Here is a 23206-nt window from a genome sequence, read left to right as displayed (position 1 = left end):
TGAGCTAATATAAGTTAAGGAGAACATAACATTATAAAGACAAGGACAACACCCATTCCCAGTCAATTATTCTACAAAAGCGGTGAGTATTTCAGGTGTTCCTAATTCTCTTTCCTAAATATTAACAAAAGTTCCGGAGGAGGAACCGAGGAAGTTAAGCAGCAGAGTGAGATGGGGGCGAGATTAATCCTATTCCCTTTACCACTGCAAGGCCATGTTACACCAATGTTCCATCTAGCGGAACTTCTCCACACAAAAGGCTTCTCAATCACCATCATCCAAACAAACTACAAATCTCCTGATCCTACCCATTTCCCGCACTTTACCTTCCACTTCCTGGATGATGGCTTGCCCGACGATGTCACATTTGCACCAAATAATTCAAGTACAGTTCTAGACACCCTGAATACAAACTGCTTAAACCCATTTAGGAATTGCTTGTCCCAAATTTTGAGCAAGGGTGCCACACAACAGGAGCCTGTAGCTTGCCTTATTGCAGATCCTATGTGGTCTTTCACTAGGTCTGTTGCCAGTAGCTTCAGCCTCCCCAGGATCATGCTGAGGTGCGCTAGCATGTCTACCTTTTATGTTTATCATTCCCTACCATCTCTACGAGCAAAGGGCTACTACCCTCTCCAAGGTATTAACCTCAGCATCTTTGTTTCTTTCAAGTCTGGTCTCATAAGAATGAATATTTTACTCCCTCCATCTCAAACTAACAGGCGATATTTGATTTAATATTATCACAAATTCTTCAGTATTTAACCTTCTGAATCCCTAGGGTACCAATAAAGCCATTCCAAGAAAGTATTTGTAATAAAATGAGATATCATCAAGGATAATATGAGAGAGTTCAATATTAAACTTACCAATTTAGAACGTGGTCTATCATTTTGATACAGTCTAAATTAGATATATGGCTAGGATGTAAGATTTTCCTCTCCAAGGATCTTCAATGGATCTTGATGCCTAAATGTTTCTACTGTCAATCTGTTGCTAATCAGAATACTGCAGAGAAAAGTCTAAAATCAGAATTCAGAAGGAAAGATGGGAAGAGGCTTACCTCATATGTGACTTAGACATCATAGTTTAACACTAAGGGCTTCAAAGAAGATTACATCAATCTTATACCGACAGCTTCCTTCATGCCTGAGTAATAGGCCACATTGGACCAGTAATTGCAATCATTATATTAGAGTCAAACTTTTAAAACAGTAAAGTTGCAAAATAATTTCAATGTTATTTACATCATTGCTAGATATAAACTTGAAGAATTCATAATAACTAGTGAGCTTTGACCACCAAGGTTGAATGTGACCTATTGTTTTGGAACAACTAGTTCCACGACTTCCATTTAGACTAAAATTCAGTTTCTTATTCAGATTCCATTTCCATAATCATATAGCAATAGTACTTCCAAGCCGTAGCACCACATAGCTGTATTAAGTCAATATGATGCATGTTTCCCGTAGATTAAATAATGATCCAAAGTAGATCCTCATATAGAAAACGTGAAAACACTTCTAATGGCATAAATCAGTGCAAAGCTTGGACTTGCAACTATTTGACAATGATGCAAATTAACAATTTTCAACTACTTTGATGACAATCAGCGCTGGATCGTGGCACCTATATCCTTATTTCCGATTTTCTCGGTAAAAAAAAGACGCTAAAAGTTTCCTGAATGCACTAGCAAGGCAAAGCATGGGCTGGCATTATTACTATTTTGTAACAATTTAGCAACATCACTATACCTTTGTGACTTACTTGTCAGATTCCAAAATGCACAAAATACACAATGCTAGTGAATTTTACCTACCTCTCCTTTATGGCATTTCCTGTCACTTCCTTAACTTCCTCTCTCAAACGTACAAATTTCAGAAACTAAATTTGACGAGCCAGTACCAGAGCTTCCACCTCTCAAAGTCAAAGATTTACCTCCAGAAGCAGGACATAACCTACTGGTAAATATAGTGAAAGAGATGGAGACTTCTCAAGGAATCATCTGTAACACATTCGACGAGCTTGAAGGTTCCTATATAATGAGAATTCACCAAGTCCTTTCCACCCCCATCTTTCCACTCGGCCCAATACACAAAGGCACAACAAATTCTCAGGTGAGCATATGGAAGCAAGACCATACATCCATTTCATGGCTAAATACACAGGCACCCAAATCTGTACTTTATGTCAGTTTTGGGAGTATTGCAGAAGTGAGCAGAGCTGATTTTTTAGAGATAGCCTACGGACTAGCCAACAGCAAGCTACCTTTTCTATGGGTGATTCGTGATGGGTTGATTGAAGGGTCAGAGTCAAATGAAGCAGTCCCACTACCAGAGGGTTATATAGACATGGTAAGCCAGAGAGGACATATTGTCAACTGGGCACCTCAACAAGAGGTCTTAGCCCACCCTGCCATTGGAGGTTTCTGGACACATTGTGGTTGGAATTCAATCATGGAGAGCATCAGTGAAGGGGTGCCAATGCTTTGCCTACCTTTGTTTGCCGACCAGACAATAAACACGAGGCACATAAGTGAGAATTGGAAAATTGGATTACAATTGGAGAAAGGGATAGAAAGGGGGGGAATTGAGAGGGCAATCAGAAAATTGATAGTGGAAGAAGGTGAAGCAATGAGAATCAAGATTAAAGCTCTCAAGGAAAAGGCAAATCTTGCTTTTGAGGAAGGTGGCTGCTCTTACAAAACTTTGGAAAATCTCACTAGCTACCTACTATCTTTTGTGTCATTGAAGGCAACTTAGTTTTCTCAGATAAACTGCTAAAGCAGAATATACTCAATAAAGCTTGCATGATGAAATACTCAAACGAGCAGCATTCAAGCCAATTATAATATCTAGACAAATATTAATTTGTGCTATACAAGATTATGTCGACTTTTCTAGCTAATTATAATTTCATCACCTATTGATTTTAGAAGCACTTATAAGGAGGGTAGAGATACTATAATTTTTCACTGCTCATTCCTAAATCCTAACATATTGTATTTACTGATGAAATGCAATAAAGAACCAACGTACATAGTTAAAGCAACTGAAATAATATACCACTTTCAAAGAGGCACAAACCCAGTAGTCTTCGCAACAATCTCTCCAAAACATTGGCAGAAAGATCTCTTGTATTGAATAACACCATCTTTTTCTGATTGTCACAGATCGAGCTAGTTTCCATTGCTTTACTTGAAGGTAATTTGGGAAGTTTATCAGATCTAACAGCTATTAATGAATTTAACATATCTTCTCACAGGAAGTTACACCAGATCGTAGCATATTATTTTTATTTCAGATAAGAGATTACTGACTAGTAAATAAGTCATAAGTTAAAGTTCGTTTTTTTTACTATCTCTTACCATGAAATCAACCTCTATCTGTTTGCCAATGAAAAATGAAAATGTCATCAAAAGACCCAGTCTCGCAATTCTGATCAAAAAATATATTGGAATAAAATTGATGACATTTTCAATATAGAATTGTCATTTAACATATTACTGGAATAATTATTCAGGATAAAATTGCCATCTAATATATTATTGGAATATATATTCAGGATGAAATTACCATTTAATATATATTGGAATATTCTACCCTCATAATTATAATTAAGCATCAATAATTATAATTAAGCATCAATCTTATTTTTCGATCAAAATGTTGTTGGTTGCTGGAAAAGTGATATCGTTGGGTGTATGCAAACAAAATTGAGATGGTACTATAGGTAATAGTGTAATACCGATATTATTGGATGATAGCATTATAAGCCTCAACAACATTTTATCAAAAAATAAGATTGAGGCTTAATTATAATTATGAGGGTAGAATATTCCAATATAGTATTCAGAGATCCAATTGCACAATAATTTCATAAACCATAAATGGCAATTCAGACTTTACCACTTTTCCAGGTCTTCTTTTTTATTTTTTGGTAAGTCTAGACTTCTTAGTAGTCATTGAATTTCATTGTCTGTGTTATTTCAGGTTTGGCAACAAATGACTAATAACAGAAGACACTTGATCATTAATTGCCTAGAGTACCATAATACTATCACTATGCTGCTGCATTGCAGTGTCCTCACGGCAATAAAGCCAGTAATTAACCTCCACATATAGGAAGGTCCCAAAAGCATGAACTTCCTAAAGGCTTCTCAAGTTACTCTTTCAGGTCATATTCTTTTCAGTCTACTAACGTTTTTCAATCAAATTTTTCTTCGTTGACAGCAGAGGACCCTCAAGAGTGGAGGTCCCCAAATTTTCTAGATAATCCAAACAGAAAAGCAGAACTGATATTATTGCTCTCTCTCCTCTCACATGGTTTGCTTAGTGTTCACTAAAGACTTTTCACTAAAAAAAATTGGTGTGATCTATATTAAGAAATGCATCTATTTTGAATTGTGTCATTTGTCCTTTAATGGGCAGTTGGCACCAATTATTAACATTAGCACGACCACCAATTTTTTTTAGACAGCCTTGCTGATACTAAGTGGTAACCTCAATAAGGTAATTCATACTGATTAAACGCTTGAATTTATTTTACAGAAATAGAAAGTGAAATTGGCACGAGTCGATAAAAATAACTAAAATTAGCAAGATGGAAAATGGCATGGCTGCAGGAAAAGTCTCCTCTTGCATGTGGACTGTTGCCAAAAGGTAACTTACTAACCAGCATTAGCATCATAAGCAAGACAGAAAACCTAGTAAGGAAAAGCTGATTAATGTCATTACCTTTATAAGAGATTCCGCATGTTTGGAATATGCAGTATATATGTCAATAGAAGAAGGCACAAACATCTGCAGTTGGTAGCCAGTTTCTAAAACATCAATGGAGAAGAAGCAAGAAAACAAACTTTGTTGCAGAGTGGTACTCTTTCCTCAGCCATATATAGGCCACATAACCCCAATGCTGAACTTAGGAAACGCCCTTCACCATAAGGGCTTTTCCATCAATGTAATTCACACCCGTTTCAACTCCCCAAATCCTACTGAATTCCCCAACTTCAACTTCCACTTCATTGAAGATGTCCTGTCAAAAGCTAAAACGCCGTTGTCAGGTTCTTTGGATACCATAACTATCCTTAATAAGAGCTGCTTGGAGCCTTTCCGGGAATGTTTATCCCAGATTTTGGAGGAAGCTTCCAAGGACAAAGAGCCGGTAGCATGCTTAATATCAGACCCCTTGTGGGAGTTTACAGGGATTGTTGCTGATCAACTCAATGTCCCAAGGCTTGCGCTAAGAACTGGTGGCCTGTTAGCTTCCATTCTTTATGAATCCTTGCCGCTTCTTCAGGAAAAAGGCTATTTCCCCCTCCAAGGTACTTCCTGATTTCTAAAACCAATGGAGAACATTAACTTGGAATTTTTTTGATTGATCTAGTTAACATGTCAGAAAATCTGTAATCAGCAGAAAGCCATTGAGGAAACAAGAAAAGGCTAGAGTGTCAGTGTAAGTACAGGAATTCAATAACTAGCTGTTTCCCAGTTGTAGACCTCGCAGTAAATTTCATGTGAAACCAGAAAAAAAAATTATATAACATATCAGAAGTTTTGAATCAAAAACAAATTCTAGTTATATATTTGCAATCCCACATATCTTAATAAAATGAAGAATGCACTTGAACTCAAAACTAGGTGAGAGGTGATTAGCCACTCCCAAACATATGAAATAGCACTGAAATCGTATACTTCCATTTTAATCTGGCTTTGATTTTCTTCATTTCGTGTTGTACCATCTGGCTTTCAGATACTCGAAAAGAAGAGCCAGTTTTAGAGATTCCACCTCTTAAAGTAAAAGACCTACCTCCAGAAAGAGATCATGATGTATTAGTTAGCATGGTAAAAGAAACCAAGAGCAACTGTCAGGGTATCATCTGCAACACATTCAAAGAACTTGAAGGCCCAACACTGGACAGAGTTCATGGAGCTTTTCTTGCTACTCCTATCTTTCTGATAGGTCCACTACATAAAAGCTCTCCAGTTTCTAAGAGTAACCTAGTTAGTACAAACGAAAGCTCCATTACCTGGTTAAACAAACATGCACCAAATTCTGTACTATATGTAAGCTTTGGGACTCTTGCAGCAGTAAGCAAGGAACAATTTCTAGAGGTAGCTTGGGGACTGGCCAAAAGCCAGCAGCCCTTCCTATGGGTGACTCGACCTAGGTTAATTAATGGCCTGGAGAAAAATGACGAGTTATTTCCAGAAGAATTTCTAGAGACCCTGAATGAGAGGGGCCACATTGTTACATGGGCACCACAGCAACAGATTTTGGCTCATCCCGCTATTGGGGGATTCTGGACTCACTGTGGGTGGAATTCAACCATCGAGAGCATCTGTGAAGGGGTACCGATGATTTGCTTTCCATTTTTTGGCGATCAGATGATGAACGCTAGACACGTAACCGATGTTCTGAAGGTCGGATTGCAATTGGAGAAAGGACTTGAAAGACAGGAGATAAACAGGGCGATCAGAAGATTAATGGTTGAAAAGGAAGGTCAAGAAATGAGAGAACGGATAACTTCTTTAAAAGAGAAAGCAGATCATTGCCTAGTAAAAGGAGGGTCTTCATATGAATCATCAGACCAACTGACCAGTCACATTCTATCATTCTGTGGTGCTGAAAAAATGAAAAGCTGAAGAAACTTCAGACAAAAGTGTAGAATCTGCAAATAATGAGTCATTTCATCCTCAAATCATGGGCAGATGATACAATCCCTTGTTTGTTCAAGCAGCTAAACAATAATACAGTTTATCTTTGTTTTGTTCTTTACTTCTCAAGTCTAGCAGCTTCTCACATAGTGATACTACGCCAGATTGCATTGTTTTCATTTTGGCATAGCAGCCCCTGTGTACTGCATATGCAACTTGTTCTGCTCATTTCGAACAGCAAAAACAAAAATAGTACATAGTTGCACCGTAGCAGTGCAACCACACACTAAGCCCATATTTACTTCACTGCTTTAGAGAGCTGAACATGTCATGCATAAAACCCTTCATCAACCAGGTAGCACTGTAGCAGTGCAACCACACACTAAGCAAACAAAAATTCCACAGGGGAAGAATAAGATGAGAATAATTAAAAAAACAGGAATATTAAAAGATGGGTTATGCTATATGTAGCCTTTAGGGCTGCATATAAGACATAAATACATTGCTTAAAATGGAAATTAACTGTCAATTTATGACAAAAGTTTACATTAATCTATGTAATAAATGATTTATTAATGCTTGTTTTTTCCATTTTTAGCTTCTTCTATGCAACCCTTAGGGCTACATTTAGCTTTTCCCTTACAAGATACATTCAATTCACGTTTTAATGTTCATCGAAGTCATTGAATTATATTTGGAAATAAATTATAGCAGTAATTAAATTCAATCTTACACTCAAAACTCTTGTTGTATTATGGCAGAAGATATCCTAGTCCGGACTATATTTTGCAGATAAAAAAAAAATCATTAGTATCAAATTGAGGCCAGCTTTTTGCATGTTCCAATTAAAGAAGGTGAAGATCATAAACAAAAAAAATGATTTTCTGTTGATGAATCCCGTAGCCAAAGATGCAACACATTTGGGAGTTGAATATGTTCCTTAGAGGTCTTTAGAGTAGCATTCAAACTTTAGGTGATGGTAGATAGTTGCTGTAGGTATAATATTTTCCTACACACGGGACCATTGGCTTTTATTCTGATATTGATGCCCCAACAAATCACAAGAGAATCAACTTGAAGTCTGGCCTACTGGGTAGCTGACCAAGGCCTACCAGTCCCATAAATCAATGTTATTAGGCAATACGCACATGTTAATACAACCCTAATATGCAATTGTCTAACCCTTCCTTAGCATAAAAAAGAATAATAACTGACAGTTCTGGAATTTCAATGTAGTGTAGTATAGGGCAGCCGAGGGCACAATTTTTTATGAAAATAGTGGCCAAAATTGATTCTCAATATGGCATATTACCAAAAGATGAAAGGAGTAGAAGAATTCCATCTCAATTACCAAACTCGAATTTCAGATTAACCATGTAAGTTATAACAGCCACGTCAAGAAAGATAGGCATATTGACTAAAATCATTTCCCCTTTATAAAGATTACCATTTCCCCAGCTCTACGTAGCATAATCAGCAGAGAGAAGCCCTTGAACTCTCATATATTCACTGGAGTTCCAAAGGTAGAAGTGATGCAGAGGAGTGAAATGGGGATCAGATTACTACTATTCCCTGTACCATTCCAAGGCCATGTAACACCAACATTCCATCTAGCGACTATCCACTCAAAAGGCTTCTCAATCACCATTATCCAGACCCGCTACAACTCTCTTGACTTCTACAAACTTCATATACTTCACCTTTCACTTTCTCAATGATAACGTGCTCAACAAAGAGAAACCGGCTCCAAATAATTAGTTTATAGTCCTAGTTTCACTTAGCACAAACTGCTTAGAACCAATCAGCAATTATTTGTCCCAGATTTTGAACGAGTCTGCTAACCAGGAGCCTGTTGCTTGCCTTATTGCAGATCCTATGTGGTTTGCAGGGTCTGTGGCCAGTACCCTCAGCCTGCCCAGGATCATGCTGAGGTGTTCTAACATGTATACCTTTGATGTTCGTCATTCTCTACCAGCTTACGAGAAATAGGATACTTCCCACTCCAAGGTACTCACTGTTCTGTACTCTTTTTTAATTTTCGGAGTATTGTAGTATTAAGCAAAGCTGATTTTCTAGAGAGCCTATGGACTAGCCGGCATCAAGCAGCCTTTTATGGGTGGTTCGTCACCGATTGATCGAAGGATTAGATGCAAATGATCTGCTCCGAGCCAGAGGATTACTCAGACATGTATGTCAAAGAGGACATATTGTCAATTACCTCAACACAAGGTCTTAGCCTACCCTGCTGTTGGAAGTTTCTGGACTCGGTATGAATATAATTCAACCATGGAGAGCATTAGTGAATGGGTGCCAATGCTTTTCTTAACCTTCTTTGCTGATATGACTATGAACATGAGGCATATAAGGTTCCGTATGTTTTATAGGAAAACGTTTTCCAGGAAAACGATTTTCCTATATTCCATTGTTTGGTTGGACAAGGAATTTAAAAAGGAAAACTAAGGTGGAAAAGAGCCGTTCGTCCCTTAGTAAACATTTTCCTCCACAATCTAAAGGAAACTATTTTCCTCCACTCTCTAATTCCCAACATCTCCATTTTCCCCCTTCTTAGCTTACTACTTTTCTATGAAATCAAGCAAAGGAAAACTAATATTCATTTGCGTTTTCCCTCAGGTCAAACGGATCCTAAATGACAATCTGAAATTTGGACGGCAGCTAGAGGGGGTAGAAGGAAGGAAATAGAAAGGGCTATCAGAGAACTGATGGATTAAATGACGAAGAAGGTCAAGCAGTTAGGAAAAGAATCACAACTTTGAAAGAAAAGACAACTTTATCTCTCATGGAAGGAAGCTCCTCATACATATCCTCGAAGAACCTCACCAGTTAACTAATGTCATTCTAGTCCACTACTTCCAAATTCCTTCTGTTGTATCATTGAAGAAAACAAGTTCCCTAAGACAAGTGATAATAGAAAATACCCAATAAAAGTTGCACAAAGAAGTACTAAAATTGGGCAACAGTCAGGATACGGAATTAAAATTCTTGATTAATCTAAATTTTTTTCCCATTAATTTCACAAGCAATCATTTTTTATTTAATATCATCTTCCCATACTACCCTATGTCTCTGAACATTATAAGAGAATATGACAAAATGTTACCAAGATCTGCTATGATAGTTGGCTTATTCCTCAATTCTTCCTACCACACAATTTGTAAAGTGACATTTTGGACAACACAATCAAAATCATTTACTTTTACCCCATTTATGCAGTACTGGGGAAAGTTGACCCCATCTTGTAATATACCATAGAGCTATTAACATAGTGTTGTTTCCACATGCAACTGAAAATTAATATTCATACCACACTAAAAAAAAGCAAATCCGGTTATAACTTATAAAATTAGCCTACATTTTTAAAACTCGTTGAAGAACAGCAGGTTCTTTAAATATCTACTTCATGGATTTTTACATCAGTAACACACAGCCCTATGTCCCTATCACCACCAATTGTGGTTTTAGGCACGTATAGTAAGCCTGTGGTCAAGTTAGATTCGTCTCGATACATGTACTTTTTATAATTTTTACGAAAATATAACTAAAGTTAATAATGTTTAAAGTTATGAATTAGCAAAAATTGCAAGCGTGAAATCTCAAATGTTGCCATTAATAAAGAACGGAGGTACTATAGCATCATTCAGCAACATCAAAATAGAAAATTGAATCTAATACTGCACATATATAATCCAATACGAACATTCACAATTAATTGAAGTAGAGGAAAAAAATGGATTCACAAAATTTAGTGGCGATCGATCTCACCTGAACAAGTTCTCAGGAATTATGGCGTCGTTTTGCAGTTAATTAAGACGCTTCAGAGGACGGAAGTGATGGAGGAGAGAGACTGTAAAGAGTTTGGTAAAGCGTCGAAAATGATGGGCGGGAAAGGGATGAAATATGATCGGCCAAAGTAGAACCTTGTCGAGTACAGAGCCGGCGCCGTACGTCCGTACCATTCTTTCTAAATGGACCCCAACCGTAAACAATTAAACGCCATTCTTTTGGACTGAACTGCACTAAACTGAACTTCGCTAAAACCGAATAAAAACAGTAAAAGATAACTACTGAACTGAAAATAAGTCGAGAAGAGCAGGGATATACTCTATAGTATACTACCTCCGTATTATTTTAATTACATTATTTGCTTTTGTGACATTATTCATCAACCAACTTTGTCAAACTATCTGGCATCATTATATAACCAAAAAACATAGTCAAGTGAGATCCTATTAGATTTGTCTCAATGTGAGGATTCCAAATCCCCAATTTTTTATATTTTTTTTGTTACACTCAATAAGAAATATTAACGTTCAAAAAAAGTCTCCACACATATGAAAAAACAAATAGTGTAACTAGGAAAAATACGGAGGTAGTATTTGGCTTTGAAAGCTTTTTTGTCTTATGTTAAGGTACTAAGGTTTAATCATGGTTTAAAAGATGTTATTTTTGAAACTGATTGTCTTACCATCTTTAATAGGTTGTCTAGAAGTGCTTTGTTTTTTTTTCTGATTTAGATGCTGTGTTAGATGATGCCTTTTTCTAGTGTCGGGATTTTTATTTTCTGAAATGGTCGCATGTGCTACGGGGTGGAAACTTTGTTGCCCATCACCTAGCTCGACTCTTGCTTTTCAGTGTGGAACAACGCTGGGAAAATCACAGTCCTGTTAAGGTTTCCCCGTATGTTTACATGGACATGTTGTCCATTGATAAATATATTCCGCCTTTGACTTCCCCCTCAAAAAAAAAAACGGTTTAATATAATTTTATATTTGATGCCTTACTATCTTCACTAATTTTGTTACTTTCTTGTATTTTAAAAGATTGCCATGTTTTTTAATTGGAATATAAGGGATATGCGGCGAGACCAAGAAGAAACGAGATGAAAGAGAAAGATAAAGAATGAATGAAAGACCTTGAAAAAAAAGAAAAACCTAATAATAGAGGTTAGGAAAAAAAAACCTCCCCAAAGAAACCCTCAAACAGGGGCGGATCTAGCATGGGTTCAGCTGAACCCACGGAAATTTGGAAAAAAAAACAAGTAAAAATTCTAGAAAAAAATAAATAAATAAAAATGGCTTAAAACAAAAGAAGCGCGTAGTAATTAAGATTGAACAAGGATAGTGTAACACCCCCAAAATCCATACGCGTCTAATGCTACGTCGCATCGACTTTGGGAGTGTTACCGCCGCGATGGAACGCAAGGCATAATTAGAAATACGGTAACTCAAATTCATTGTCTCAAAACCAAATTGCAGCGGAATAGAAAATGTAATTACAACTCGGGAATCATAGATGACCCCTCTTTATTCAAACTCAAACCATGTAACAATGTTCTATAAAATTCTAATGATCAAACCAAAAGTTAACTTCAAACTACAGTCTAGCCCCCATATGCTTGATGTCATGCAGCAGCACCAGCTCACCTAGTCTGCTCCCCATTGAAGTATCAATAGTTCATCACAGGACAACAAACACATAATAACACACAGGGTCAGCTATGCTGAGTACGTAATGAACCATTGAAACTATATGAACATAAATGATGCATACATTACAACTGTTATATGAACCTACGTTATCTCACATCCTTTAATCTTTCATTATTTGGCATCGAACGGGCACCGTCATCTTACTAGAATCATACGGGCTACTGAATCCTTAATAGACACTTGGTCTATTAGATGAAATGCAAATACGGTTTTGTTCCGTCTCACACCCATCACCTTAGTATGCATACCCCCAAGATCGAACGGAACCTTCCGCCTACTTGAGTTATCAAAATATAAGGACACTACTGTCGTCACAGTAGGCCTGCGTAGGAGTGTAGGACAAGTCCTACACTCCCCCATTGTTCTATACTTGTAGGGAGTCCAACTACAAGTATCGCCATAATCTTCTTTTATTACCAATCATTCTTTTATAACTTTAAGGAGTCATTTACATACTCTCTTAATTACCAAACTCAATCTTATCCCTAGTAACACTCTTGTTACTCTATAGATCAGATTAATAATGCTGATGTTACACTACGATAGAACTTCGCATTTCAATGCAACATATTTCAATGCATCATATTGATTTCACGTTATAAACGTCTAACCAAACAATCACAATCAAATGTTCCCTATCATGGTACTAGGTTCCAATAACATGAACTGCAACCTAAACATGATACTAAGCTTTGAAAGTAAACTGGTACGCGTACGTACCTTGTAACGGAGAATTTTCGCTGACTTAATAGAACGAGCCGCTTATGAAATTGGGACCTAAATGTTAAAACAAAGCTTTAGTGTTACGTCCTTGATAACACTAACAACTACTACGTACTAAGACCATAACGATCTAACGATTCGAATTACGCAATAGTTAAAACCTTATTCTAGAACTTTCGTTATAATTCTAATCTAGTGAATTTAACGTCTTTTAGAAGTCAGAGTTAGTGAGTAACTAAGTTAGTTAGTAACATTAGTCCACTGTTTTACCCATCCAAAATGTCATAAGTCCAGCCTGTCTTATGTCCAAAAGTCAAGTCATATGTCCAAAAGGTAAGTCATATGTCCAAGAGTAAGTCATATGTCCAAAAGGTAGTTCCATGTCCAAAAGGTAAGTTCCATGTCCAAAGGTAAGTTCCATGTCCAAAGTCAGATTTCATGAAACAGGTTACTCATGAAACAATAATAATGTAACTAATAATAAGACACAATTTTCCTACTTCCAACTTATTCCAATTACAAACCTAACCAGAATTTATACTTAAAACAGAACAATAACTTAACTAGTTCAATCTAATAAATTACTAAACACTCTAATTATTAATTATAATTACAAACCTTTCTTAACTAGAAAACAGTAAATATAAGAATAATTAATAAACTGACATACTAAGTTAAGTACAAAATTATACCGCTAGAAATCGCCGGCGAAAGAATTCCGGCGACCGAAGACCACACCACACACGCGCACGAAACCCTCAACACCACGACTCTTGTCGCAGCACTCGACCCACTTTTCGCACAAGAATTCCGGCGGAACTCGCACCCTCGTGCTCGACAGAATTCGCACCACACGACCCTTCACCAACACCTCGTCGCTGCTCGTACGTCGCCCACACTGCGCGACACTCGCGAGCCTCACACGAACCACAGCACCTTCGCACCAAACTCCCGGACAGAACTCTCGACACTCGCGCACACCTCGACCCCTTCGACGAAATCGCGCACAACCCTCGACGCCTGCGCACCGCTCGAACCACCTCGTCGCTCGCACCAACCCTCGAACCGCACAAACCTTCGAGCCAAACCACGCGCAGCCTTCGTCGGAATGTTTGCACGAAGCCAACGAAGAAAGGCCGTGAGAGAAACCCGAGAGAGAGAAGATCTGAGAGAGAGAAGAAGAAATTCGAAAGAGAGAGAAGAAGGAGAAATCGGCTGAGGAGAGAGGAGGAGAGAGAAAGTCGGCTGGGAGAGAGGGAGAAGAAAGGGTTTAGGGTTTTTTCTGAAATTCCATCTTCTTTTCTTTTTATACTCCCTTCCAAAAGGTAGTAACCCTAGGTCGATTAGGTTACTCTTTTAAAATTCCGGAAATTCCTAACAAATTCATATTACTAATAATTTATTCCTATTAACTTGTAAATAAATTAAAATACCTTTTTTATTAATTCTTTTATATTTTCTTAATTAGTACGAAATTAGTATAAAAATACGGAGTATTACAGGCTTCCCCCCTTAAAAGAAGTTTCGTCCCGAAACTTTGAGGTAGCCCGTCTTAACGACGATCTTTTGCACTTCTAAGTCCCAAATTTCACAAGCGTTTTCTAACGTTCACACAATAGATAAGCATTTTCACACATAACTAGCATATAACTAACATAATCAACATAATTAACATACTTTAGGGTGAAAGCGCGAAATTCTATCGCATTCTTCCCCCCTTAAAAGAAAAGTTACGTCCCCGTAACTCACGTACCTCTTGGAAAAGCTCAGGGTACTTCAGACGCATTGCATCTTCGGCTTCCCATGTGGCTTCCTCGGTAGTTTGATTTCTCCACAACACCTTGACAATTCTGACGTCCTTATTCCTCGTACTTCGCACTTTGCGGTCTAGGATCTGGACAGGTTTCTCCTCATAGGACAAAGTTTCGTCTATCTCTACGTTTTCAGGTTCAAGGACATGTGACGCATCAGGTACGTATCTCCGGAGTTGGGATACGTGAAACACGTTATGGACCCTTTCTAGGTCGTTGGGTAAATCCAGGCGATAAGCAACTTTCCCTACCCTCGCCAGTATCTCATAGGGTCCTATGAACTTAGGGCTTAGCTTCCCCTTTTTCCCGAATCGCATCACTCCTTTCATTGGGGACACCTTAAGCAACACTTTTTCCCCAACTTCGAAATTTTCGTCCCTTCGCTTCTGGTCCGCATAGGATTTTTGCCTGTCCTGTGCAGTCTTAATCTTTTCTTGAATGACTCGCACTTGATCCATCGTCTCTTGAATCATATCAGGTCCTAACACTACAGTCTCACTGATGTCGTTCCAACACAAAGGGCTACGACACTTTCTCCCGTACAACGCTTCAAATGGTGCCATCTTAATACTAGCATGGTAGCTGTTGTTGTATGAGAATTCTATGAGGTCCAAATGGTCTTCCCATGACCCTTGGTATTCTAAAGCACATGCTCGCAACATGTCCTCTAAGGTCTGAATAGTTCGTTCCGTTTGACCATCGGTAGCTGGGTGAAAGGCTGTACTCATTAATAGCTCACTACCAAATGCTTCCTGGACCTTTTTCCAGAAATTCGACAGGAATCGAGAGTCTCGATCTGATACTATACTTGTGGGTACTCCATGCAATCGAATGACATTTTTCACATAAGCCTTGGCTAAGGCTTCCATACTCCACGTATCTTTCATAGGTATGAACCTTGCTGTCTTGGTTAGTCTATCCACTATCACCCAAATGGTATTATTGCCTCCCCGACTCCTAGGTAAGGCGACAACGAAGTCCATGGATATCGAGTCCCATTTCCATGTCGGAATGTCTAAGGGTTGAATCTTTCCCTGAGGTCTCTTGTGTTCACTTTTGACTTTCTGGCATGTTAAGCATTTGGAAACAAACTCAGCTACTGCTCTCTTCATACCAGGCCACCAAAACATCTTCTTGAGGTCCTTATACAACTTATCTCCCCCTGGGTGGACAGAATACGTCGTGTTATGACCCTCGCTCATTATCTTTTGTTTCAGCTCTTCACACTTTTGTGGCACGCACCACCTACCCTTATATCGTATGCTCCCATCCTCATGGATCGCAAACCCCTCTGCTTTGCCCTCCTTAAGCTTTGCCTTGACTCGCTCAAGTTTCACATCCCCAGGTTGACTCGCCCTTATCTCTTCTAGGAAGTTAGGTTCGATGGTTAGGGCACTCAGCAATCTTTCTACCTCCCCTTCATGAACAACTTCTATCTGAAGTCTAGAGAATTCCTCACAAAGTTTGTCGGCAACGACTAATGTATTCAGGCTATGGCTAGACTTGCGACTTAACGCATCAGCAACAACGTTGGCTTTACCCTCATGGTATTGGATGTCTAAGTCATAGTCCTTGATGAGCTCTAACCATCTGCGCTGCCTCATGTTGAGGTCTTTCTGGGTGAAGATATATTTAAGGCTTTTGTGATCGGTGAAGATACGGCAGGTTACCCATAGAGGTAGTGTCTCCAGATTTTGAGTGCAAATACTATGGCGGCCAGTTCTAGGTCATGTGTTGGGTAATTGACTTCATATGGCTTCAACTGTCGGGACGCATAAGCTATAACTTTCCCGTTTTGCATCAGAACACAACCCAACCCATTTTTGGATGCATCACTATACACATCATATCCTTCGTTCCCATTAGGCAAGGTTAGGACAGGGGCTGAGGTTAATCTCTCTTTGAGTGTTTGGAAGGCCTTCTCACTGTCCTCATTCCAGGTAAACCTACAATCCTTCTTCATCAGGTTTGTCATAGGTTTTGCTATTTTGGAGAAGTCTTTCACAAATCTCCTATAGTAACCGGCTAAACCCAAGAAACTTCGTATATCCGTGACATTCTTTGGAGTAGGCCATTCACTCACGGCTTTGATTTTCGCAGGATCGACTGATACACCCTCCTTAGAGATAAAATGACCCAAAAATGACACTCTTTCCAACCAAAATTCACATTTCGAAAACTTTGCATAAGTTGGTTGTCCCTAAGTGTCTGCAAAATGACCCTCAAATGATCTCATGTTCCTCCTTGTTCTTAGAATAGATCAGGATATCGTCTATGAACACTACGACGAATTTGTCTAGGTAGGGTCGGAAAATTCTATTCATAAGGTCCATGAAAACTGCAGGTGCATTGGTTAACCCAAAAGGCATAACCGTAAACTCATAGTGGCCATATCTGGTTCGAAAGGCAGTCTTAGGTATATCATGATCAACAATCCTCAACTGATGGTAACCAGACCTTAAGTCAATTTTGGAGAACATCCCCGCACCCTGAAGTTGGTCGAACAAATCATCAATCCTAGGTAATGGATACTTGTTTTTCACGGTGACATTGTTCAACTCCCGGTAGTCTATACATAACCTCAAGCTACCATCCTTCTTTTTCACAAATAGACGGGTGCTCCCCATGGCGACATGCTAGGTCTAATATACCCTTTGTCTAGAAGTTCCTCTAACTGGTTCTTTAACTCATTCATTTCTGCCGGAGCCATCCGATACGGGGCTTTCGAAATGGGTCCAGTCCCAGGTACTAGGTCAACGGTGAACTCTACATCTCTCCTTGGAGGCATACCAGGTATTTCCTCAGGAAAGACATCCTGGAATTCTCGGACTATGGGCACATCTTCAGGCCTTAACGGATCATCCTCCACTCTTCTCACTGAACACATAAATAGGGGCCAACCCTTGTCTACGTAGTTCTTAAGTTGTAACGCATTGATAACTTTAATTCCTGGTTCTCGAGGTATCCTCCTATATGACACTCTTTTCCCCAAGGGTCCTTTAGTTCCACTTTTTGCGCATCGCAATCTATCTTAGCCCTGTACTTCCCAAGCCAATCCATCCCCAGAATGATATCTAGGTTTGATAAGTTAAACTCTATCAGATCAGAGGGAAAGTATCCCTCACCTATCTTTAATGGCACTTTTAGGAATCTTTTAGAACAATTAACAGTCTCCCCAGATGGAATGACTATAGGCATAGAAATCGACTCAGACTCGACCAATGTTAAATTTCTAACAGTTGCATGGGCAATAAATGACAAGGATGCTCCAGAATCAAATAAAACTTTAACAGGAGTGGAGTTGATAGAAAATGTACCCGTGACAACGTCTCTACGAGCCTCTTCTTCACTAGCCGTCATCATGTACAGCTTCCCTTTGCCCTTATCTTGGGAACTAGTTGCATTGTTACATTAGAGACTTGGTTGCTGGTATTGGTAGCGGGCTTGGAATAGTTAGAATTCCCATTGTAATTACCTCCCCCGTTACCATTCCCGTTACCATTTCCGTTTCGGGGCTTGTCCCCATAGTTCCCTTCCTTTGGCCATTGGGGTTTAGCTTGTTTTTCGAATAGCATTCATAGGCTCTATGCCCCATCTTCCCACATTCCCGGCATTCAACCTTGTTACCCTCACAATCCTTACCAGGGGTTGTTGTTCGGGCACTTTCTACACCGATATACACGCTCAGGTCTGCGGTTATTGGTGTTATTGTTGCGGTTGTTGTTGTTGTTGTTGTTGGGATTAGGGTTATTGTTGGGTCCCTTACCAAAATTTCTCTGAGGGTTTTGATTATTCTGGTTCCCGTTGTGCTTTTTCTCAAACTTTGGCCCTCAGGGTTTGGGTTATCCTTACGTTTCTCGCCCAGCTTACCCCCTTCCTCCCTTTTCCTGATAGCATAAAGGTGGGCAGCTTTGCCAAACACATGGTCCAGAGAGGTGAATGTATCTCCCCCCAGTCTACCCTGCAGGTCAAGGGTAAGTCCCAATTCAAAACGTGAGGCTTTAGCCTCCTCAGTAGGGGCAATCTCTGGGGCAAACCTCATCAGTTCAATAAATTTTCGGTAATATTCCTCTACCGACATGGTCCCTTGTTCCAGCATCATAAATCTTGGGCTTTTTGTTTCTTAAGATACGGAGGGTAGTACTTGTCTCTTAGGGCCTTTTTAAAAGTTTCCCACCCGAAACCCGGTTGGCTGAGAAGGTTGTCCTTAGCCTGGGTCCACCAGAAATGGGCATCCCCCTGCAGATAGTAACTAGCTAAGGGCACTGTTTTCTCGTCAGGACAGGTTAAGGTGAAGAAAAGCTTATCAAATTCCCCAACCCAGTTTTCCAACTCTTCAGGTCCCCCTTTTCCATTTAGTATAGGTGGGTTCCTACGGGCCACTTTTTCAGATAGGTCACCATCCCGGCTGTGACCTTGGGCTAAGTTGGCTGTAATCTGTACTAGGTCACGTATCGATTGCTCGATGTTAAGAGAGGTGTCAGGGGCGCCTCCCGATCGAACCATTCTGCGCTGAAATTAACATAGTAGCTATTTCAGTGACTTACACATAATTTTTTTTTTTGTTTTTAACTTATTCAACGAATACACATTTAACATATAAACATATATTCGAACACCTTTAAGTCTGTACTGACTTGCATTACAATCACCAAAATAAGATGCACATTAACAATAAAAGATAAACTATGCACTATTATTGAAAATGGGAATGTAATATTTGTAAAGAAATACTATATATATATATATATATATAATAAATATATGTTACTCCCTAATCGGCATGCAAGCCTTATTATCCCTAACATAACAAATGAACAAAAACGATCAAAATAAAACAAAAATCCTAATCCTACATATATGTTCAAAAGAATATGGGCCAAGACGGTGAGCTTCATCCTCTGATCCAGAATCCTCCATCCCTCCATCAAGGTCAATCTCATCTGCCTCAGGCTCGCCGTCCTCAAAGAATATATCTTCTAGTATGGGTCCTAGGTCTTCCTCGGGACTTCTTCCTCGATGGGATCCTCCTCCTCAATGGGATCCTCCTCCTCAATGGGATCCTCCCCTCAATGGGTCCTCCCCTCAATGGGATCCTCTTCCTGAACAGGATTCTCATCCTCAACAGGGTCTTCATTCTCAGCAGGGTCCTCTTCCTCAACTGGTATATCCTCTAGTGGAGGTGGCTCATCATCATCATCCTCCCCATGTAACCCTGGTACAACCTGGACCCCACCCAACACTATAATGAAGGTCCTATTGTTCCTTTCATCATCAGAGACGTAAGTGACTGTCCTAAGATTCTGAAAGTCATCGGCCACTAACTCATCCTCGAATGGCTGGTATCTTGGCCTTTTTGCCACAGGTGCTGATGGCGGTTCAGGTATGACCCCTGGGTTCTCAGAATTCCCATCTATGGCCCTATTGCTCGAACTTTCCCTTTCAGATGAAGTAGAAGGGTTTTGACCCCTGGTCTCACGAACCCTCCACTCATTCTCGCAGTATTTAAGGTCAGTGAGGAAGTGCTTTTCGGAAGGCAGGTTCTGTATCCGTAGGTATGCTTATTCCTATTGAAATACCCTTCTGGAGTCCACATATCCCCATACCTACGATGAACAAATCTATATGGCTCTATATCTGGAACATAACGAAGCATGAAGTGTATCCTAGAGCCCTCAGATCGTAACCACTGCTCCCCTTGCATAATTCTGTAATCCATAGCAGACTTCATTTTAAAGAACCACATATCCCAGTCTTCCCCTACTTGTTTCATCAAAAGTCCCTACAGCCTATGTCGTGAACCATCTGTGAAAGTAAAAACAAAATAGAATAGTCTAAGTTTTTGTAAAGAGGTAAATGCTCATTTTAATTTCGAAATCCACAAGTGAAATCAAGTTCATTTCGATCAATAAAATGTTTTTATACTAAAATAAGTTTTGAGTCTAATCAATTTAGACCTATCTTTGTACATCTCTTAATCTAGTCACATTTGAAGATTTCAAGAACTTTCACCATTTCAATTACACAGAGAGTACATACAAGTTCGAGATACAAACAAAGTGCAATGATAACATGCCTATGACTTAATGCACATGACATGATCTATATGCTCCTAGCCCATACTACCCGTTTTGAAATCGTTTCGAAAACGTCTTTGAAAATAGGAGCTTCTGGCTCTGATACCAGTTTTGTAACACCCCCAAAATCCATACACGTCTAATGCTACGTCGCATCGACTTTGGGAGTGTTACCGCCGCGATGGAACGCAAGGCATAATTAGAAATACGGTAACTCAAATTCATTGTCTCAAAACCAAATTGCAGCGGAATAGAAAATGTAATTACAACTCGGGAATCATAGATGACCCCTCTTTATTCAAACTCAAACCATGTAACAATGTTCTATAAAATTCATAATGATCAAACCAAAAGTTAACTTCAAACTACAGTCTAGCCCCCATATGCTTGATGTCATGCAGCAGCACCAGCTCACCTAGTCTGCTCCCCATTGAAGTATCAATAGTTCATCACAGGACAACAAACACATAATAACACACAGGGTCAGCTATGCTGAGTACGTAATGAACCATTGAAACTATATGAACATAAATGATGCATACATTACAACTGTTAATGAACCTACGTTATCTCACATCCTTTAATCTTTCATTATTTGGCATCGAACGGGCACCGTCATCTTACTAGAATCATACGGGCTACTGAATCCTTAATAGACGCTTGGTCTATTAGATGAAATGCAAATACGGTTTTGTTCCGTCTCACACCCATCACCTTAGTATGCATACCCCCAAGATCGAACGGAACCTTCCGCCTACTTGAGTTATCAAAATATAAGGACACTACTGTCGTCACAGTAGGCCTGCGTAGGAGTGTAGGACAAGTCCTACACTCCCCCCATTGTTCTATACTTGTAGGGAGTCCAACTACAAGTATCGCCATAATCTTCTTTTATTACCAATCATTCTTTTATAACTTTAAGGAGTCATTTACATACTCTCTTAATTACCAAACTCAATCTTATCCCTAGTAACACTCTTGTTACTCTATAGATCAGATTAATAATGCTGATGTTACACTACGATAGAACTTCGCATTTCAATGCAACATATTTCAATGCATCATATTGATTTCACGTTATAAACGTCTAACCAAACAATCACAATCAAATGTTCCCTATCATGGTACTAGGTTCCAATAACATGAACTGCAACCTAAACATGATACTAAGCTTTGAAAGTAAACTGGTACGCGTACGTACCTTGTAACGGAGAATTTTCGCTGACTTAATAGAACGAGCCGCTTATGAAATTGGGACCTAAATCGTTAAAACAAAGCTTTAGTGTTACGTCCTTGATAACACTAACAACTACTACGTACTAAGACCATAACGATCTATCGATTCGAATTACGCAATAGTTAAAACCTTATTCTAGAACTTTCGTTATAATTCTAATCTAGTGAATTTAACGTCTTTTAGAAGTCAGAGTTAGTGAGTAACTAAGTTAGTTAGTAACATTAGTCCACTGTTTTACCCATCCAAAATGTCATAAGTCCAGCCTGTCTTATGTCCAAAAGTCAAGTCATATGTCCAAAAGTAAGTCATATGTCCAAAAGTAAGTCATATGTCCAGAAAGGTAGGTTCCATGTCCAAAAGGTAAGTTCCATGTCCAAAGGTAAGTTCCATGTCCAAAGTCAGATTTCATGAAACAGATTACTCATGAAACAATAATAACTGTAACTAATAATAAGACACAATTTTCCTACTTCCAACTTATTCCAATTACAAACCTAACCAGAATTATACTTAAAACAGAACAATAACTTAACTAGTTAACAATCTAATAAATTACTAAACACTCTAATTATTAATTATAATTTACAAACCTTTCTTAACTATGAAAACAGTGAATATAAGAATAATTAATAAACTGACATACTTAGTTAAGTACAAAATTATACCGCTAGAAATCGCCGGCGAAAGAATTCCGGCGACCGAAGACCACACCACACACGCGCACGAAACCCTCAACACCACGACTCTTGTCGCAGCACTCGACCCACTTTTCGCACAAGAATTCCGGCGGAACTCGCACCCTCGTGCTCGACAGAATTCGCACCACACGAGCCCTTCACCAACACCCTCGTCGCTGCTCGTACGTCGCCCACACTGCGCGACACTCGCGAGCCTCACACGAACCACAGCACTCTTCGCACCAAAACTCCCGGACAGAACTCTCGACACTCGCGCACACCTCGACCCCTTCGACGAAATCGCGCACAACCCTCGACGCCTGCGCACCGCTCGAACCACCTCGTCGCTCGCACCAAACCCTCGAACCGCACAAAACCTTCGAGCCAAACCACGCGCAGCCTTCGTCGGAATGTTTCGCACGAAGCCAACGAAGAAAGGCCGTGAGAGAAACCCGAGAGAGAGAAGATCTGAGAGAGAGAAGAAGCAAATTCGAAAGAGAGAGAAGAAGGGAGAAATC

The 23206-nt window shown here is 39.4% G+C and overlaps 2 protein-coding genes, 2 long non-coding RNA genes and 1 pseudogene across 4 annotated transcripts; 3 read left to right on the top strand and 2 right to left on the bottom strand.

The window, feature by feature from the left end:
• Positions 1-105: 105 nt before the first annotated feature.
• Positions 106-2845, top strand: LOC104905094 (UDP-glycosyltransferase 76B1; the record flags this gene model as incomplete). The annotated part of the gene is made up of 2 exons (XM_010693539.4): positions 106-640; positions 1882-2845. Coding segments are annotated over 2 exons (1416 nt in total), but the record flags the coding sequence as incomplete, so codon positions are not given.
• A 1397-nt stretch (positions 2846-4242) lies between these two features.
• LOC104905092 (UDP-glycosyltransferase 76B1) lies at positions 4243-6777 on the top strand. Its single transcript, XM_010693534.4, has 2 exons — positions 4243-5323; positions 5752-6777. Exons 1-2 carry the CDS (start codon positions 4834-4836, stop codon positions 6642-6644), a joined length of 1383 nt encoding a protein of 460 aa, XP_010691836.2. The 5' UTR covers positions 4243-4833; the 3' UTR covers positions 6645-6777.
• Positions 6778-7843: 1066 nt separating this feature from the next.
• Positions 7844-8791, top strand: LOC130590548 (UDP-glycosyltransferase 76G1-like; annotated as a pseudogene).
• Positions 8792-11882: 3091 nt separating this feature from the next.
• LOC130590419 (uncharacterized) lies at positions 11883-18102 on the bottom strand. Its single transcript, XR_008968351.1, has 2 exons — positions 18015-18102; positions 11883-12940 (listed from the first exon to the last, which is right to left on the bottom strand). It is a non-coding gene; the product is annotated as an uncharacterized LOC130590419 (long non-coding RNA).
• Positions 18103-19095: 993 nt separating this feature from the next.
• Positions 19096-22297, bottom strand: LOC130590418 (uncharacterized). The gene is made up of 2 exons (XR_008968350.1): positions 21976-22297; positions 19096-19209 (listed from the first exon to the last, which is right to left on the bottom strand). It is a non-coding gene; the product is annotated as an uncharacterized LOC130590418 (long non-coding RNA).
• Between the last annotated feature and the right edge of the window lie 909 nt (positions 22298-23206).

This window comes from Beta vulgaris, chromosome 2 (assembly GCF_026745355.1).
Source record: "Beta vulgaris subsp. vulgaris cultivar EL10 chromosome 2, EL10.2, whole genome shotgun sequence".
Taxonomy (NCBI): Eukaryota; Viridiplantae; Streptophyta; class Magnoliopsida; order Caryophyllales; family Amaranthaceae; genus Beta; species Beta vulgaris.
Note: the sequence above shows the minus strand (reverse complement) of the source record. Positions and strands in the feature narration are given on the sequence as shown.

Excerpts from the sequence above, each read along its gene's own strand:
- LOC104905092 (XM_010693534.4), top strand. The coding sequence starts at position 4,834 with ATGGAGAAGAAGCAAGAAAACAAACTTTGTTGCAGAGTGGTACTCTTT. Across the intron at positions 5,324-5,751 it reads AGGCTATTTCCCCCTCCAAG|ATACTCGAAAAGAAGAGCCA; the intron begins GTACTTCCTGAT and ends TCTGGCTTTCAG.